This window comes from Balaenoptera borealis (genome assembly GCF_965194805.1).
Source record: "Balaenoptera borealis genome assembly, chromosome: 2".
Lineage (NCBI taxonomy): Eukaryota > Metazoa > Chordata > Mammalia > Artiodactyla > Balaenopteridae > Balaenoptera > Balaenoptera borealis.
In genome coordinates, this window is record NC_138867.1 from 9,402,983 (window position 1) to 9,423,147 (window position 20,165).

Below are 20,165 nucleotides of genomic sequence, written 5' to 3' on the forward strand. Positions count from 1 at the left end.
TTAATAGATATATGTAGAGTGTGTCGGTCAGAAGGAACACCTGAGAAACCTCTTTATCATCCTTGTGTGTGTACTGGCAGTATTAAGTTTATCCATCAAGAATGGTGAGTCATCCTTTTAGAAAATTTTTATGTCTGAGCTTTACTGTCATCTGTATAATAAGGGAGACTGTTTCAATGAACTTTCTCTGTAACTAGTTATTTCTTTAAAATTTTTATTGTGAAAATTTGGAAATTACCCATATTTCTTATTACCATGCCGTGTCATTTTGGTATATTGTCTTTCAGATGCACGTGAGTACCCATTTGTTTATTTCTACCATGGAGAGCTAATGTTCATGGGAAGTGTTATGGTGTTCTAGTTTTGCTTGGCATGATTACAGTTTACATTTAGGAAATGCTTTGTGTAAGGTAGTAACTCTTTGCTTGTATACATTTTAACTCATTTAATCCTTAAAACTGCAAGGTGGAGTATAATTATGATTTTATGATTATTCAGATGAGGGAACTGAAGCATTGAAAGGTTAAGTAACTTGTTCTAGGTCACACAGCCAGCCAATTAGTGATAGATCTAGCCACCAGGTAGCAGTATCATTAGACCAATATTAGAACTGATGTTGATGCTTGGAGATTCTTCTATATTCAGTTCTCTTTGAGGAGGTTACAATTTACTTTGATTAGTTAATTGTTCAGTTAATTGAAACTGCTTTTTAATAGAGGAAATACATGTCGTTTTTATCTTTATCTGTTATAATTCTGTACTCAGAGGGCATCAGTGATAAAAAGTTAATTGTAAAAGTTCTGTGATTTGTAAAATTTTAGTAAAGCAATATTAGTTTTCAATGAAACCTTAAAAGTTTGTTTGTTATAAACACTATACTTATGAATGTATTTGTAATTGCAGCTTAGTTCAGTGGCTGAAACACAGTCGAAAAGAATACTGTGAATTATGCAAGCACAGATTTGCTTTCACACCAAGTAAGTTCTTTTGAAGTTTTCACTGCATTTCTAGGTTATAACTGGCCACATAGAGGTGTTTAAACAGTTTTAAAGCAACTGTGTTCAGCTTAATTTGTTTTTTATGGTAATAGAAAGTATTGCTATAACATTTTGGAAAATATTTTTAAAAACTACACGTCAGCTTTTAACACACCACACGTCAGCTTTTAACACACCACACACAGGTGATTTAATTTGTGGGATATTTTTTCTTCTGGACAAGTTCAAACGTGTACAAAGTTATAATGAGCCTGTATGTATCCATCACTCAGTTTCATCCATTTTCAACTCATAGCCTTTACATGTCATTCCCTTTGCTCTTGTTCGCACCTCTCCATCCTTATTAAAGCAAATCCCATCATTTATGATTTCATCTGTACATATTTTAGCATGTATCTCTAAAGAGTAATGTTTTTTTAAAAAAAATATAGCTATAATACCATTATTTACCCAGAAAAATTATTGATGCCTTGAATTTGTCGAATATCCCATCCCTGTTCAAATTTGGGATATCTTTTGAGTTTAAATTATGTTGGTTGGAATAATAATAAAGACAAATACTTAATTCACTTTTTTAAAATAAGACTTTTTAAGCTCAGTATTTTGTAGGCTTATGGTAAATATTTTGCAGATCTTTAAAATTCTAATTATAACTCCTTTACCTATTGATTGATATTTAATATTGTTCATCTTAAATAAGTAGAGGTTTATACTGGCAAGTTATCAAGAATTTGAAGCACATTTTCATTCTGGGATCCTAGTATATTGCTCTCCCCTTCCCCCAAAGATTTTTTTATGCTTTAGTTTTTGTTTTAAGCATCTTGAGCTGCTGAGTGTAAATTCTATAAATTAGTGTTAGTTTTACTTTGTCTTTATGTGATGAGTGTATATAATTAAAATCATTACAGTTTCACTTTTGAAGCTTTGTATTCATTGTGCTCAAAAAATGTCAATTCTGTTATTTTGTAGTCTTTATTTTCTGTAGGGCATAAAAACTGTACAGCTTAAGGTTTATTGCAAACTGCAAGACTAAATAATTGAATATCATCATGAAGTTTGATTGATAAGAAATACTCATGTGAGCTTCTTTATTCTGAGGCCAATAAAAGCTTGTGTTTGTACCTTTTAGTTTTCATTTGACGGTCATGTGCTCTGTTTATCTTTTTCAAAAACTCTGTTTACTGGTTTAATGACTTGCTCCTGTGTATCAAATATCCTCTTAAAGTACCGGTCTTTGTAGGTGTGTTGTAAAAAGTTGCTGTTTGTTACTTGTTCACTCCTTTGTGTCTATAGCTGTGAACAGTTTTGTAATAGTGCTCTCATAAATTTCAGATCACTGATTTTAAAACTTTATTTATCATAGCTCTTTGTTTTGGCCTTACTGGAGAAAGAGGCCTTTGTTCCTTCTGTATGTTCTTTCTGAGAAACCTGTGGTAGAGCAGTGGTTTTCACTGGAACCATTTACAAAGGAAATCTTTCTAAAACGTGTGTACATAGGTTCTGGTACCAATTCCAACACGTGTGTGGGGTGGTTTTCCCTACACCAGTAAGCAGTTCTGCAGGACACCAGCTGGGTGTCCTACAATTTAACTCAATTCTGATACTGTCTACTCCAAGATAACATTCGATTCCACAGGTTGAGGGCTCAGTCCTTAAAGGACTGGGGTCCCTCAACCCCCTGCATATGCTAGTCGCAAACCCAGGCTGTTAGTTTTGCTTTTGACTTTCTGACCAACTGACTTAAAATCAGGGGTTCCCAATGACCCCTTCCTTGATTTGATTAATTTGCTAGAGTGGCTCATAGAACTCAGAGAAACATTTTACTTATTAGATCATCAGTTTATTGTAAAAGGATATAATTCAGGAACAGCCAGATTGAAGAGATGCATAAAGTAGGGTATGTGGGAAGGGAAACTGCACCATTTTCCCCAGATCTACTTGTTTTCACCAGCTGGGAAGCTCTCCGTACCTGAGGCCTTTCGGGTTTTTATGAAGGCCTCATTACATAGGCGTGATTGATTAAATCATTGATTGTTGGCGATTGGTTCTACCTTCAGTCCCTCGCTCCTCCCCAGAGGTCTGAAGGGTGGAGCTGAAAGTTCCAACCCTCTAATTACTTGGTTGGCTCCCTTGGAAAACCCGTGCCATACTCTTTCTCCCCACCCCCGCCCCAGACAGGTTCAAAAGTCATCTCATTAACATAACAAAAGACACCTTTATGGCTTACGTTGCTTAGAAAATTCCTAGGGTTTCAGGAGCTGTGAGCCAGGAACTGTGGACGAAGACCAAATGTATATGAGAAATATATTTTGGTCATCTGAACGACCAGATATGTATTTTTTATAAATCACAATATTACCTGTGGCAGAACCTCTTTTTCTGAGTATTGAACCACACTTTGCAGAGAAGTGGGAAGACCTTAATTTACCATTTGGAATGTTGATTATTGTGCTAAAATGGGGTGGGGAGTGGCTAACAGACGTCAGTGGCCTGTTTGCTCTTACAGCAAGTGGGTCTGCTGCAGATTGTTGTGCATTTTGAGTGCTATTTCTGAGGCTGGCATGGGGGGAGGGTTCTTTCTTGATGACATCTGTCAGCTTCACCTTTTGCTCCTGTTTGCTTTATGTGATCTTTTATAATTTGAGAAACCAGATAATTATCGTGTTTGAATGCTGAAATATGTGTAAATTAGCCTTACATAAAGTTCCTGGCTATGAGTGAGGGATGTGTACTTCTCTTGAATCTTTTTTCCTGCTCAGGGGCCTGTTTCGTTGGCTTCTACATTTCTTATGTGATTTGCTCTCATAAATGACTTTTGGGTAAATGTAGTATTTTATTGTGATTATTTGGTTCATTTTTCTTATAGGAAAAAATATTTAAGTACAATTGCAAATGTTGAAAGTTAAGATAGTGCTACCTGCCTAGAAAATAACCTATTTGAATCTTCATGAAATTATGTGAACTTTTCCCCCCTTATAGTTTATTCCCCAGATATGCCTTCGCGGCTTCCAATCCAAGACATATTTGCTGGACTGGTTACAAGTATTGGCACTGCAATACGATACTGGTTTCATTATACACTTGTGGCCTTTGCATGGTTGGGAGTTGTTCCTCTTACAGCATGTGAGTATTCATTCTTCTGTGGCTGGAGTTATTGAAACATTGCACAACTATTTAATATTATAAAGTAATATGGCATCATAGTTTTGTTCGAATGATATTTGATTATTTGATATTATAATGTCATGTATTAGGAAAACTTCATTTAGGAAACATTATTCACCTGAATTAAAAACCATTTTTTAACAGGTCAGTTTCTTGAATGAATATGGGAAAGAAAAACACAGCATACAGAGGCTAATAATGAAAGTTCATGAAAGAATTGAAAAAGCAAAATCAAACCATAATTAGAAGGAAATTATATTTTATTCCTTGAAGTTTATTAGAGCTCTCAAGGATGACAAAAGATGGGTTCTTTTGAGATTTTTTTTTTTTAAACCTCTTTTAAAAAACACATATCTAATGGTGCTGAATAATTGGGAAGCATATCTTTCAAATATAGGAGGCTCTTTGGGAGATTGGTATACTAACTCTTAGTTGATTCTTTTTAGGTTCTTTGTGTTCTTAAAGACATGGAGAGGGGTCGATAGTATATGGTGCCAGAGTATATAGATAGGATTCTTTAGAGTTAACCGCAAACAAGATTTTTAAATAAGTATAATAATATCCTCATGTCTCCTTAAAATAAAGTAAAATAAACTTGATCAGTTATAAAAATGAAAATCTTATGAAAGCAGAATAGGTACTGTTCACTTGAAGAGTGAATTAGTGAGCTAGAAGATTGAGCAACGAGTTCTCCAGGATGTAACTCAGAGACAAGAAGTTGCAAGTATGAGGGAAAAAATTTGAGAGATGGAGGCTACATCCGATTGTGTCAGTATCTGTCTAGTAAGTAGTTCCAGAGGGTAAGAGATTGAAAGAGAGAGAGCTGACTGTGATAAAGGAAAAAGACAATCCTAGACACATTCTGAAGTTTTCCAGTGCTGAATAGGGTGGTGTATAGATGTTATGCTTTCAGATTATCCTACAAAATCATGAAAATCAGACTGGCATCAGACTTAAAATCAGCAACATTGAATGTTAGAAGACAGCAGAATAGTCAACATGTGGCAAAATTTTTGAACCCAAAATCTTATTATTCTCAGATAGAAGGACAAAATACAGACATTTCAATAGATGCAAGGACGTGGAAAGCTTACTACCTCAAATTATTTATGAAAAAAGTGTTTGAGAATATATTTTACTAAAACGAGCAAGGAAACAAAGACAGGGAAAGGTGTGAGCTCCAGAGAAAAAGAAACAAGTGCTTCTTACAGCTAAGTCATAATTGTTGTTAGTCTACAATAATTAATAATTTTTTAGGTATCAACTGGAAACTAAAATTCTAGATGATCTTAACGAGAGAAATTGTGAGGGGAGTATAGAATTGAGAGCTTTTTAGGCTGTCTTATTTGTGGTGAAATTTTAGATGCTTTAGATAAAACAGGAAAATACAGTGTAATTATGCATTAAAAATACAGGAGTAACCAAGTAGAGTCCAGAACTAGCAAAGGTGATTAACAGCAAAGGTGCCACTGCTGTTCAGGGGAGGAAAGATGGTCTTTTCAATAAATGGTACAGCATCAGCTGGACGGGCATGTGGAGCTAATGACCCACACCATTACCTCCCACCTGACACAACTTAATTTTAGACGGTCATAAACCTGAATGTGAACATTAAAACCAAAAAACTTCTAAAATAAAGTATAGGAGAACAACCGTAAAAGAAAATACTGAGAAATTTGACTTAATTAAAATTAAGAACTTTAATTCATGCTCAGATACCTTTGAGAGAGAAAGGCAAGCTACAGAGTGGGAGACAGTATTTGTAATACACATATCCAGCAAAGGACTTGTATCCAGGATATATAAAGAACTATATAAATCAGTAAGAAAAAGGAAGACAAGCCAATTAAAAAGTGAACAGCAGATTTGAACAGGTGTTTCTGGAAAGAAGATTAAATAGCCAATAAACATGTGAAAAGGTGCTCAGTATCATTAGTCATCAGGGAAATGCACAAGAAGATGCTGCTACATACTCAGAAGAATGGCTGAAATTAAAAGACAAGACAGTGCCAAATCCTTCTTAGGATGTGGAGCATCTGCAAAACGCATGCATTGATAGTAAGAGTATATAAAGTATAGCCACTTTGGAAAGCTGTTTGATGTTATCTGTCAGTGGTAAATATTATAAGTACCTTATGATCCAGTGGTTCTGTCTCTGGGAATGTTGCTAACAGGTATAAGAGCCTTGTGTCCACTAAAAGACATGTGTGTAAGAGTGTCGTCACTGCAGCTTTGATAATAGTAGTCTAAAACTGGAACCAACCAAACAACTATCAACAGTAGAATGGTTACAGTGTGGCTTATCCCTATAATGGAATACTACATAGTGGTGAAAAAGGAGCTGGCTGGCGCGACATAGAATAACATGGATCAACGTCACTTCTTTGAGAAAAGGAAGCCAGGCACAAAAGAGTATGGACTGTAGGATTGCATTTATGTGAAATTTTAAAATAGGCCAAATTGATCTATGGTGATAGAGATCAGAATAGTGGTTACCTTTTGCTGGAGATATTGACTGAAAAGGGACTTGAAGGAGCCTTCTGGGGAGCTAGAAATGTTGAGAATCTTATCTGGGTGGCAGTTACTTGGATATATACTAATATAAAAACTCACCCAGACACACTTAATATTTATATAAATTTTATCTTAATAAAAAAGTAACAAAACTTAAATTTAAGTAACTGTTAGGAGAACAGAAATAAGATGATGAGTTTTCATCCTAGGGAGCGGGAATAGGAAACAGTAAAATTTGTAAAGTCTGACAAAAGACAGGAAAGACAAGAAGGGAGGGCTGAGGAAGGGGAGTAAAAGAGAAGAAAAGATAAGATTGCAATATCTGTGATCATAGGGTTTAGATAGCGCCTCATAATTGTGTATGTATGAAAGTGTTCCACTACAAGAGATAAGTACGAAACAGCCCAGGTTAATGCTAGAGGGATTTGTTAACAAAGGCTGACAAAACGCAGGAACAGTATTCACCAGCCAGATATTATTCAAGATGAAACACTTTAAATGAGGAACAGCATTTTATTTCATATTAATAAAAGGCATAGTCCACTAAGAAAACTTAAGAATTTCTATGCACCAGCAAACAGGACTTAGAAATATGTAAAACATTCATAGTTGTAGTGGAAGACTAACACTTCTCTGAAATCAGTAGATCAAGTAGTCAAAAATTAAGTAAGGACTTTGAGGATTTAAGTAACAGGTAACAAGCTTGATTTCTGTTCTGACTTGTTTACACACACTCACACACAATTAAAATCTAAATTATGTCACCCATTACACATTCTGTAACTTCTTCCTTTAAGTTAGCAATGTACCCATGGCTGTCTTTTCCTGTAGGAATGTGTTGAGCTACCTTATTTTTAAGCACGCTAGTAAGGAGGCCTTTAATTAATGAGTCCGTTTTCTTATCTACAGACAATTGGCTGTTTGTCACTTTTACTTGTTACAAGCATACTTGCTTTGAATGTTTTATACATATATGTAAGTAATTTCTGTTACAGAAAATCTTTTCCTGTCTTTCCATTTTGACTTGGCATTTGAAAACAGCCATTGAAGTCACTAAATTTTTGGTACAAGACTATAGGAAATGCTTAAACTAATACACAAGTACTGGTTTGAAAGGAAACCTCAGCTTTTGGGCCTCATTTCCAAATCTGTTTCTGCCTTTTCTGACTAAGAGGGTAAGGGGATGGCTGTGTATTTGCCCTTACTTCATCTTTTCCCTTCATGGCCAGATTTAAGATTTTGTCCTTTTGAGGACCCTTGGATCTGTTTGTCAAAAACTGGTTGTTAGTTTGCTATTCATAGCATTGAAGCATGTACTCTACTGAAAAGTCCTCTTAATGTCAAAAATGTGTACCCCCAAAACTTTATTTTCATGAGCAGACTCAATGAATTTTAGAATTCTAGGTTCAAGAAAATACTGTGTATTATCATTTTGGAGATCTTTTCTGGAGATTGGTTCCCTCCCCGCCTTCAAACATCTAAGCTCATTTAATAAAAACAAGTAAATCTAGAGAGAATCAAAACTTTAAACATTATTGTGTAACATTTATTCTTTACTGTCACTATTTTTAATGCTTGACATTTTTTTTCTTAACTTTAGTATTATGAGGCTCAACCTTGCAAAGACTAAATGTTTATTTCAGTGGCATTCGCAGTGTTCCACATTACCTCTGTTTAGTTGAGCGACTGTATGAGTTATGATGAGAGTTGTGACTATATGCCATCATGCCCTTTCTTGGTAGGCCGCATCTACAAGTGCTTGTTTACTGGCTCTGTGAGCTCCCTACTGACACTGCCACTAGACATGCTGTCCACGTAAGTATTGAACCTCGTGGTGGTAGAAGGCTGCACGTTGTGAATGGTGCTCATTTTTTCTTCTGCATACTTGTGTTTGTTGTAATTTGAAAAGTCCTCCTATTCCAAGGACAAATAATACCTTATGTTACCTATTCTAACGTTACAGCTACAGTGGAAATAGCTGACATATATAAATGTTTTAAAACATACCCATCTTAAAGGACTGTTTGGTAACGGTGGGACAGCTAGTTAAATAAGCTGTCGTGTAGTGCAAGAAATGTACTGTTCCATATAGTGATATGCTGGGGGTTCATTTAAACATGTGTTTTTAACAACACAGACATTTGAAGTCAAATTTCTTTTTTAAATGTTTTTTGTGATTGTTAGGAGGTGGACTGTAAAAACTTGTTCACTGTGGTGGTTTTACTGTATTTTAATTTGACATAAAGCTTTGTAATTGCAGTTTCTTGGGAAAGACATATATGTGTTTTCAAAATTATTTATGTTAGAAATGCTGTAAATCATTAACTGTATCAAGGTCATTAGAATATTAAGTTTGCAAAAGATTGCACCTCTGTTTGCTAAAATCTTCTTTTGTACCCAGTTGACCTTAGGTTTCTGATCCCTATGTCAGTAAAGGCAAAGAACAATATAAGACTGTCTTTTAGAACAGAAGCATGCGGAATATATTATAAAAATAAGCCAAATGGCAATAGAAGAGAGCAGGAGAGCATGTTACATTTCTGATAGAAAAGAAATCGAGGAGGTCTTTTAAGTTGCTTGTGTCTGCATCATTGTTTTGAATCGTGGCTGAAAATACTTAGAAATATTAGATGTGTTTGCAACTTGGTTTTCCTACTTGCTAGTTTTACCTTTTTTGGATAGAACAGGCAAGTTATTTAATTTATGTGTTTCTTTGGCAGTATAGGGAATAGATAAGATAAAAGGTTTTGAACTTGAACTTTCTTTACATTACAACAGCCTTCGAAGTAATGTTTATAAGTAGACAAGGATCTTGAAAATAGGGCACTAATAGCTGTGGCCCTCATAAAAAGGAGAAGCAGTAATTTGACGCACTTGAGAATTTAGAAATAGTATAATAAGGTAACCCTTTGTATGAAAATATTGACCTTCTGTGAAGTGATTCAGTGAAACAAATAGGACAGCGTTACTATTTCTGGACATCAGATTTTTATATCAGCCATCCAGAACACAGTCTTAGTATAGAGACAAGAAAAATCAATCTTGGCTGAAGTGTCATTCATATGTCTCCACGTATATGATGTAGCTCACCTCCGGCTTTCATTTAGGAATCGTATACAAAATAAAGGCCCATATTAGAAGTAGCGAGGGAGGTCAGAAAAAAGCAAGGGGTGACTGCTAAGCGTGATGGAAGTTATATTTTAATATCTATGAACTAATAAAAGAACCGTCTCAAACAGGGCAGTCTTGTTCCATTTAGCGTGAGGCTAGAGTTGTATTTATCATTGTAATTTTTGAGAGAACAGTGTAGCGGCCAGTCATATCTCAGTTGTTTAGAAGAGGTGACTTGAGGTCCCATCTGTGCTGTTCAGTAAAGTGGGGGTGTGTTACTTCTTTAATGGTTTCTGTTTTATGTGGCTAAATATGTTAATGTTTACCAAAGCTTAAATTGGTAGGCTTTGGCTTTGTGAAAAACAGGTGTTTATGGAAGCCATGTCAGTGAAAATTTAGTATTTTAGTCTCAAATAAGGCAGTATTTTACTTGCCTACCACCTTTACTTCTTGTTGGCGGAACCATTAAACATCTGGTTGTTTGGCAAGTGTGATCACTTAGGTGATGCAAAGAGGTAGCTGGTTGTAACAGAAGGAACCCTGACATTGGAATTAAAACGTTGCTGCATCTGCAACTTTTTGGTGACCTTGGGCAAATCATTGGACAGTTCTGAGCCCCTGTTTCCTCATCTGTAAAATGAGGAAGATTATGCCTCAGGGATTTGGGTGGGCTGTTCAAAGATTAAATTCACAAACACATGTAAAAACTGTATGTGAATTTTGAGCACTGTGTTAATACATAGCAAAATTATCACCCAAACTCAGAGCTGTTGCTTGCCTTCTGTTGGCAGGCTCTCCTTTTCTCTGTGACCTGATTGGTTAGTGGGCCACACCTGAGTTGCCTTCATGAGCTTCCTCATTGACATGGGAAGAATGCTGAAAGCTTGGTGGGGATAGTGGAAAGAAATTGTAAGCGTGGTTTGCTTTTATAATCTCATGGTGCCTTTTAGAATTTGAAGAATTGAGCCAGTTTTTCTGAAAGCACTTATAAGTAAATCACTTATTTTTTCTGAGTAATGTTTCATTTTTCTCTGTAGAATCCATTTTCTGAAATTTTACTTAAAATTTCTTAATATCTTAGCAGCTGCTACATATTCTGTAGCTCAGTTCCTCAGCTTCTCTAGGCGCAGCCTATCAGTTAACTATTGCTGCAAAACATGCTGTCCCTAAAACTTAGTGGCTTAAAACAACAAACATTTTATTTGCTCATAATTCTGGGGGTTAGCAGTTTGGGCTGGGCTCAGCTGATCCGTTTATCTGTTGGGCTTGCCTCCGTTACGCATGTGTGTCACTGGGGTGGGGTGGTCTCAGATGGGGTACCTTGGTTCTTCCATATGGCCTCTTCAGAAGGCTAGTGGGGCTTCTTTACACGGTGGTCTCAGGGCAGCATTCTAAGCGGGTGAGAGTGGAAGCCCGAAAGCTCTCTTCTAGGCTTCAGAACTCAGGACATTGGCTTCCGGTTCAGACAGTTCACAAATCAGCCCAGGTTCAAGGTGCGAGGGAAAAGAAAAGGGTTCTGCAAAGAGTTTGTCACCATTTAAAAATCTACAATAAAATCTGCAATGAGCAGTTGCTGTTCTTATTGCTGATGACAAGGAAGGAGTAGAAAAGGGGGTATTTTAGTCCCAACCTATCAAAATTTTAATGGTCTGGAGGGGTCCTTAGCAAGGGGGTGATCAGTATTCCTCTTTTGATTAAGGTATATTCCAGATAACATCTGAGGGCCACATTAGTTCAGTTTGGAGCTACCAGGCCGAGGTCTCCCAAATTGACCCTTCCTTAAGTTCTCCATGGAGGGAAAAACGTCCATTATGGTAGTGAATTTTCCAAAGGCTACCAAGATTCTTGAGTTACCTTTGAATTACTCTGAACTCAGACATAGACCAGGGAAGGATATGCTCCTTCAGAGAGGAAAAGAACAAAGAGGTGTTCAGTATTATTATACTCTGTGTATTTTCACGTGAACCATACTTGATCTGTCTGGATTTGTTGAGAAACTAATATACTTTTGGTATATTTGCAGTTGGCGTCAAAATTTAATCTGCGTTCTAAATGAGGCATTTGTAAAGTGTACCACAGGCTTCTTTGCCTCACGCATTGTGTACTGTGTATCTCTCAGCCTTCCTTTATGTTGTCTTTAGGCCTTTCTAGAGGCCCTTCTCCGCCTTGCTGATTTGCTGATTCTGTTCATTTTCATGGGTTTTTAAGTATCAGCTAAGTTGGTTAAACTTGTGTATAAAATAAGGATAAGGATATTCTTAGTAAGGGTTGGACAGAGTCATGTATCGTTAGGAAATTACATATATTTAATATTTGACCTTTGTCAAGTATTTGGCTACTTTCGGTTTTTTGCTTGCTGCCTTCCTTTTTCTCAGCTATGTTCAAAGAGAGGCTGGATAGCCGATTTATGTAGTTCTGATGTTATTCTTTGCTTTCTAAAATATGAACACATAGTAATACAAATATATAAATAAACATATTTGGCCAGCTTGTAAGATAGATAAATTGCCACCATCCTCAGAAATAATTTTTTTGAGAGACTGATTTTTCACCAGAAAGTTATGACTGACTTTTCTTGTTCTTTTTGAGATTTCTATGTAAAGTGAATGTCGTTACCTTTGGTTTCTTAATTTTAAGTGTTGTTTGGAGTAATTCTGTGTACTTTTTTTTTTTTTTCTAATAGGGACAATTTGTTGGCGGATTGTTTGCAGGGTTGTTTTGTGGTGACGTGCACCTTGTGTGCGTTCATCAGCCTGGTGTGGCTGCGAGAGCAGATAGTCCACGGGGGCGCCCCGATCTGGCTGGAGCACGCCGCTCCGCCCTTCAACGCTGCTGGGCACCACCAAAATGAGGTAACGCCCTCTGTCCCCAAATTCATTGTATTTGGGTAGGACATAAGAATTATTGTCACCCTCTAAGACCCAAACCCTTGACTCCCGTGTCCCTCGTTGCAAAGCAGGACAGTGACAGCGTTTGGGGGAAGATGGAGATGTGAGAAATCAGGAGAGTGCTGTTGTTACCCGGGAACAACACTGGGGGTATACTTCATGCGCTTTCATTCCCTTGGCCTGGGTTAACAGGTTCCCGCCGGCCTGGTGGTTAATATACAGACCTCCCGCATGGGCTTCTGACGTGCTGCATAACATTAAGGAAGCCCCCTTACCCTCTTTGTTCATTAGTTTCTTCATGTGTAAAATGCCTCACCTTTGTTGCTTTTAGTAGAAACATTACCAAAAGTAGAAAAATTGGAGTACTGTTGATAACAGTCTTGTACACTTTTACTTTTTATTTATGAGATGACAGGCTTAGATACAAGAGCGTCTGCTAGAGGCATTAAGAAGAGGAAGATATGATAAATGATTTTTAGTATCTTGTTTACTGAGAAATTATAGGGCTGAAAATGTAAAAAAAAAAAAAACTGGCTACTTACAATACAAAAACAATTTGCCCTTTGTAAAATTTTATTATGAAAAAATTGACTATAAAATTAACTCAAAGTAATACTTAACGATACTTAACGACTTAATTTTTCATTTAAGGCCCTTTGGCTTTTTTTAGTGTGAAGACTGATTTCATCAAATTCTGCCATACCCTTTTTTCTACAGAATTAAGAGTACAACTTCTCCTTTGAAAACCACACGTATGAAAAATGGGACTATTCAGCAAGGGCGCTGTTTTTAACCTAGTGTTAATACTTTCATCATCGTACCTCATATTTTGAAGCATTTTAATACAGTTCTTTTAGAATCTTCATTAACTCCATAGGAGTTCAGTGTTTTAATTAACTACAACTAGGTCTTTGCATTTGGTGGGTAGCAGAATTCAGGAAGAGCCAGAGAAGCGTGCTTGTGGAAACTGATAAAGTTCATATGGACAGGCTTACCCTCCTCAGCAGAAATGAGAAACCTTTCCTCAACTGTGAACTGATAACTGAGAATTAAGTTATATATCAGTATGTGTGTAAACAGATACATAAATATATTTTCATCCCTGAAGTGGTCAGTAAAGATAAGAGATGCCTTATAAAGAAGGATTATGGAATGATGTATTCAAGATAGCCAGATTTGTTAACCTGTTTTCTGTAATGCTTTGTGAAATGTTAATCTCTAAATTATATTGAATGAATATATACACTGTTAAATGAGTTTATGTTCTTACATACCAAGTTGATCCAAATTCAGATACATTTAGAAGAAATGCCCTTGAGAGGTGGGTTTTTTTTGGAATTTTAATGGAGTTTGTGTCTGTTTTCTAGTTTTGTTTATTTTAGAAGGGAGGGTGCTATTTGAAAATAGAGCAAAACTGAGACAAGTTAGCCAAGTTTCTGGTCTCCTCTGTCATTTTAGGCTCCAGCAGGAGGAAATGGTGCTGAAAATGTTGCCCCCGACCAGCCTGCTAACCCACCAGCTGAGAACGCAGTGGTGGGGGAAAACCCTGCAGCCCAGGATGACCAGGCGGAAGAGGAGGAGGAGGAGAATGAGGAGGAAGATGACGCGGGCGGGGAAGATGCAGCTGATGCCAACAATGGGGCGCAGGGTAATGGCCGCCGGCCTGTGCTCACCCTTCCCCCGTGACCATGAGTCCACTCCCAGCTCACCTTGGGGAGGACTGGGGTTTTCAAAATTTAATGGGTTTGAAGTTCTATTTCTAACCTGTTTTTACTTTATTTTGGCAGACTTGCATTTATGGATATACATATGCATACTTTTTTTTTCTATGAAGCAGGGCACATTTTGTGTTTTACAGTTGTACTTTAGGGACTTCCCTGGCTGTCCAGTGGTTAAGACTCCAAGCTTCCACTGCAGGGGGCACGGGTTCAATCCCTGTTTGGGGAACTGAGATCCCACAGTGCCACGCGGTGTGGCCATAAAATAAAATAAGATTAGATGAGATAAAAGTAAAATAAAATTTTGCTTTACACAGGACTTTTTATAGGATGGATAGGAAGAAATTATTTGTAAGTTAGAATAGATCCTGTTTTTTTAAAATGGAACTTGATACAGTTTTATCTTATTCCTTTGCCATTTGCATTGAGTCAGTGCAACTTTTATTATCAAAGAAGAATTGTTGAAGTGTACTCTGCAGGCCAGATAGCACCCAAAGAAACCAGTTTCTCATTTTCTGGCGGTATAACTCCAGAGGGGTAAAGAACTTCTGAGACCAGCCTGCCAGTCAGCTGTCAGTAGGTCACCACCTTCTTTTCTTTCCTCTGGCCCCAGAGTTTTCCTGTCAAGCGCTGCGCTGTCTCTGGGTCCACTTATCACTGCTGATACCTGAGTGTTTCTTGTGTGCCAGGCACTCAAACACCAGGTCCCTGCCTTCATGGAGTTTCTGGTCTAGTGACGAAGCGGAAATATCCAAGTGAACAAGTTTGTTATGACACATTGTGGTAAATGTGCACGTTGCTCTGAGGGTGCTACTGAGGAGAGACCTACTTTAAATAAGGTTCCCCAGGTAGCTCAGATTCAGTGATACTCGAGCTGAGACGTGAAGGATGAGGAGAAGCCAGTTGTGTAATGGGAGCAAGGGGCCTTTGCAGGGAGAGGTGGGTATATGTTCAAAGGCTCTGAGAACGCGGCTCCTGTACCCTAGTGCTGGCCCTTGTTTCCTTCTGTTTGTCTAATGCAGTAGGTCCTGCCTGGTCTTCCTTCTTCCATTCTTGCTCCACTGTATTAGTGTTTGTACAGCTCTCTGCCCTTCAGATCTGTCAGTGATTTCCCCATTGTGTTAAAGAACAAAATAAAATTTGGCTTCACATTCCTCTTGTATGATCTGACCCCTGTCTGTCTGTCATACTGCATCTTCTGCCACCCTCCTCCTCACCCAGAGAATTCTGGTCCCCTGGCTTCTTCACTTTTCTCAAATCCACCGTATTCATTCTTGATTCAGAGCTGTGGAATTCCTCTGTTTCACGTAACCCTGCTTATTTCCTTTCTAGCACTTACCACAATCTAGAATCATCTTATTTTGTATGTTGTATTTATTTATGTTTTTAAAAAATTGCCTAATAAGCAGATACTCAGTTTGGAAAACTTTTAAGTGTGGTTTACCTTCTCAACAACAGTTATAAAACACCAAATTAAAAGAGTATATTTATTATTTATAATTCAAGTTCTATCAGTAATCTTTAAACTACAATTATATTTCCAGATGACATGAACTGGAATGCTTTAGAGTGGGACCGAGCTGCAGAAGAGCTTACATGGGAAAGAGTGAGTAAGACTTCTTTCTATCAAGTATCCTAGTGTTTTAATCCTAACATATCTTAAAGTTGGCCATATTTAGATGTATACACTAATTTTCCAGTTACATTTAGTGAAAACAATTACCAGAACTTTAATTTCTAGGGAAAATTAAGTAATGTATTATTTGTGATGAAAATATTAAAAATATTATGATAAAGGTCTGTTGATACCTTTTTCTGTCTTCTGGCCTTTAATACAAACCTTGCTCCACTTACAAAATCTTTAACTTGAAATTGTGGACTTTTGAAAATGAAGTAACAATTTAAATTTAAGTATTATTCTGATGCTTCAGTTGACAGAGTAATACTGTTGTATCATGAAATCTTGACTGGCTCCATATCTAATGAGTTGGAACCCAAGATGGAAAATGTTAACTTTATAATCATATGATTTGGATTAAAAGAAGATCCAAAATATGAAACTCCCATGAACAGAAGTTTTTCCTTCTCTGAAAATGATAGGCTGTATTGGAAAGTAGTGGGTAAATATTATGTTTAAAAATATTGAAAGGAAAATGACCTTTTTTCATAAATAGAATAAAAAATCCTGTTGCATCTTGAATTAATGCATATTATTTATTTTAGATGCTAGGACTTGATGGATCACTCGTTTTTCTAGTAAGTAAAGCTAATTTTTTTTTAAAATTTATTTATTTATTTATTTATTTTTGGCTGCGTTGGATCTTCATTGCTGTGCGTGGGCTTTCTCTAGTTGCAACGAGCAGGGGCTGCTCTTCGTTGCGGTGTGTGGGCTGCTCACTGCGGTGGCTTCTCTGGTTGCAGAGCATGGGGTCTAGGCATGAGGGCTTCAGTAGTTGTGGCACGCGGGCTCTAGAGCGCAGGCTCAGTAGTTGTGGTGCACGGGCTTAGTCGCTCTGCGGCATGTGGGATCTTCCCGGACCAGGGCTCAAACCTGTGTCCCCTGCATTGGCAGGCAGATTCTTAACCACTGCGCCACCAGGGAAGTCCAAGCTAATGTTTTTTAATAACAGAATTGCGACTTAATTATTTGTCTTAGTGATTCAGTGATTGCAGATTTACAATATGTTCTGGCTTTTTATATTAAAAGTCAAAATGCCCTGTGATTTTTGATGACTTGATATGTTGAAGAAAGTCTGTTTTGTGCATTGAAAATAACTGGCAAAGCATAAAAGTAATATTATTTACAAAGGAAATTATTAAACATATTTGATTTTTAGAAAATGAAATTCAAAGTTGATGGTAGTTAAGAATACTTGGCCTTCTTTTGAAGTCCCACCTTGTGGGACTTCCCTGGTGGCACCGTGGTTAAGAATCCACCTGCCATTGCAGGGGACACAGGTTCAATTCCTGGTCCGGGAAGATCTCACATGCCGTGGAGCAGCTAAGCCCGTGTGCCACAACTACTGAGCCTGCACTCTAGAGTCCATGAGCCACAACTACTGAGCCCGTGTGCCACAACTACTGAAGCCTGCATGCCTAGAGCCCATGCTCTGCAACAAGAGAAGCCTACACACCGCAACGAAGAGTAGCCCCCACTCGCCACAACTAGAGAAAGCCCTCGCACAGCAACGAAGACCCAATGCAGCCAAAAATAAATAAATAAAATAAATAATAAAATTTTTAAAAAAATGATTAAAAAAAAAAAGTCCCACCTTGCAGTGTTTAATGCCTGAACTGGTGACAGGTAGCCAAACCCCAGCCGACCAAACCAATAACACAGGAGGAAGTCCAGAGGAAGGATGGGCTTCAGGTGTGCTTGATCCAGGGGCTCAGCAATGTCATTGAAGAGTCAGATAATTTCCATCTGTCTCCTCTGCTGTCCACAGTGTTGGCTTTCTCTTCAAGGCCAGAATAGGAAGTTGAGGTTAGTAGTGTGAGGATTTTGAGGAATGTATCTGATGATAATTCACAGATTAGTAAGAAGGTGATATTAGTGAGCTCCTATTCAAGGCTTGAGTATGGTCAGTATAGAAGGTATTATGTGGCTACATACTCATTTCTGTCCTTTACTTTATCAGTCCCTCATAGATGAGTGATAGAAGTCGTTGAGGCAGTGGTGTTAACTCAAGTCCATTCTAATTTTTAGAAAAAAACCACAGGACGACTTCATGCATTTGTTGAAAATTATTTAATATGTACCATGTGCCGGCTGTGATACTTATTGGATGATTCAGAAATGAATGAAATAGGGTACCTGTTCTCAAAGACTCTTTATAGTTTAGTAGAGAGAAATGAACATGTAAACAAGGAACTTTAGGTAAAGACTCTGACAAACGGTGTGTATAGGACACGAGAGGCATAGAAGAGGGCTTAGTCAGGCCTTCTTAGCAGAGGGGAGTTGTCAGCAGGGAGTTTTTATAGAAGATAACTAGAGGTTGAGGCACAAAAGATGTTGAGGATAAGGACAGTTTGGGAGCCCTGAAGGCAGAGAAGCTGAAACATTCAAGTGATATGAGCCCACATGCTAAGTAGGAATGTACAGTAGTAGTCCTCTCTTAAACTTATCATCTTCTTGCCACTTGGATTTGTGGCAAGTTGGGAACTGATTAGAATCATCTTTCTAAAAAGAAAATCTTACCATGTTAAGATTCGTGAAAATCTCTCCATGGCCCCCTTGGAAGGATCATTTAACTTGATGGTGGGGGGAGGTAGTGGGCCTGGGCAAACGGGCTTGGGTGTCCCGATCGTCAGCGTGGTGCGTGACTGAGCACACGCGGAGGAATGGGTGGGCCTCATCTTGGACGCGGTAGTACATAAGCGTGGAGTGTGTCAGTGGCCAGGTGAGAGCGCATATTCTGAGACTTGAACAAAGAAAGCCGTGGGGACAGAAGGGACCAGAGAAGAGCAAGTGACCTTAAAGAAGGCAGGAGAACACACTGGACACTGAAAGAAGTGCTGTGCAGTTTACATTGATACGTTGTTCAGAAATAATGTGGTTTTCAAATTTTTCTTTATTTAGAATTTTTTAGTGTCATATGACTTAAATGAAACCTGGCGATTATTTATGAGAATCTGTGTAGTTTGTGGTAGATTATTAATTTCTGAAGAGGAAATGTTTATGGATTGATTTCTTTGATTTTTTTTTCATGTAGACATTATGAACTTTAAGTTTCATTAGGTTTAGTTTTATGAGCTATCTAATGAAAAATGAAAAGTTACACATAATTTCTGAACAAAATCTCAAAATTATAGTAAAAATTTCAGTCTTCTAACTAAATAAATGGATTAAACATAAATCAAAAAGGATATGAATATGTTTTATTAATGCTCTTTTCCTTTAGGAACATGTCTTCTGGGTGGTGTCTTTAAACACACTGTTCATTCTTGTTTTTGGTAAGTGGCGTTTATGCTTTTATTTATGGTATTATGGTAGAAGTTTAATTTTCTAGGAGTCTTGTTACAAGTTTTGTTTTGTTTTTAAACTTAGGAATATATGAAACAGTTTTAGACAGTCATCTGGTATAGGAAGACCCCAGGTATACAGTTACTTTCTTTCCTAAGCAACATTGACTACAGTTATTTACCAACTTTGCTTCTGTTGGGCACTTCTGTCTCTCTTTGTAGAAGCCAGTTTTAGACTGACTTGAGGATATATAATATTCCACATCTGGAATTAATTTTGTGCTGATTATCTGTGTGTTCTTCCCTATGGCAGAAGATCTTGTTTTCATCTGTTAAAATCCTGACCAAGGCCTTACCAGAGACCTTGGCTCGGGATCTGTCGCAGAGATGGATATAGGAGGCTTGAGGAAAGTGTAATTCCCTTCAGAACCAGATTCCAGCAAAGTTTACTTCCAAACACTTTTAACAACTGTAGCTATGCGGATTCTGTGACAGCACTAAGAGTCCCTCCCATTGGGAGTCATGAGAGTAAGGAAGGCAGGGTTGAGATATAGCTGACAGGTTTTTCTGCTTTGGGGAAAGGTAAGGGAAACAGTTGAGTAAACCAAGGTTTTAGAATTCAGTTCCTCAAGGTGGAGTCTGATAGAATTGGGTTATTGTTAGACTGTACTATTGGTGTCTCATAGGGAGACCTCAGACTGCAGATCTCTGTATAGGGAATATCTTTGAGAAATTCCTTCCTTAGTGCATATGAGTTACTCCTAAGAAGGAGGAATATTTTCCAAGTTTCTTCCACTAAATTCCAAGTT

The 20,165-nt window shown here is 37.6% G+C and overlaps 1 protein-coding gene across 2 annotated transcripts in view; it reads left to right on the forward strand.

Annotated features, from left to right (window-relative positions):
• MARCHF6 (membrane associated ring-CH-type finger 6) overlaps positions 1-20,165 on the forward strand; it is a 76,065-nt gene that overhangs the window by 19,358 nt on the left and 36,542 nt on the right. For both annotated transcript variants that reach the window (XR_014241971.1, XM_082382607.1), the window contains exons 2-10: positions 8-104; positions 904-977; positions 3,978-4,121; positions 8,420-8,492; positions 12,472-12,640; positions 14,135-14,324; positions 15,939-16,000; positions 16,618-16,650; positions 19,296-19,347. Coding sequence is in view for 1 of the 2 variants with exons in the window: in XM_082382607.1 (XP_082238733.1) it covers positions 8-104; positions 904-977; positions 3,978-4,121; positions 8,420-8,492; positions 12,472-12,640; positions 14,135-14,324; positions 15,939-16,000; positions 16,618-16,650; positions 19,296-19,347 (894 nt within the window). In the remaining variant the exon portion in view is untranslated. The remainder of the gene's footprint in view (positions 1-7; positions 105-903; positions 978-3,977; positions 4,122-8,419; positions 8,493-12,471; positions 12,641-14,134; positions 14,325-15,938; positions 16,001-16,617; positions 16,651-19,295; positions 19,348-20,165) is intronic.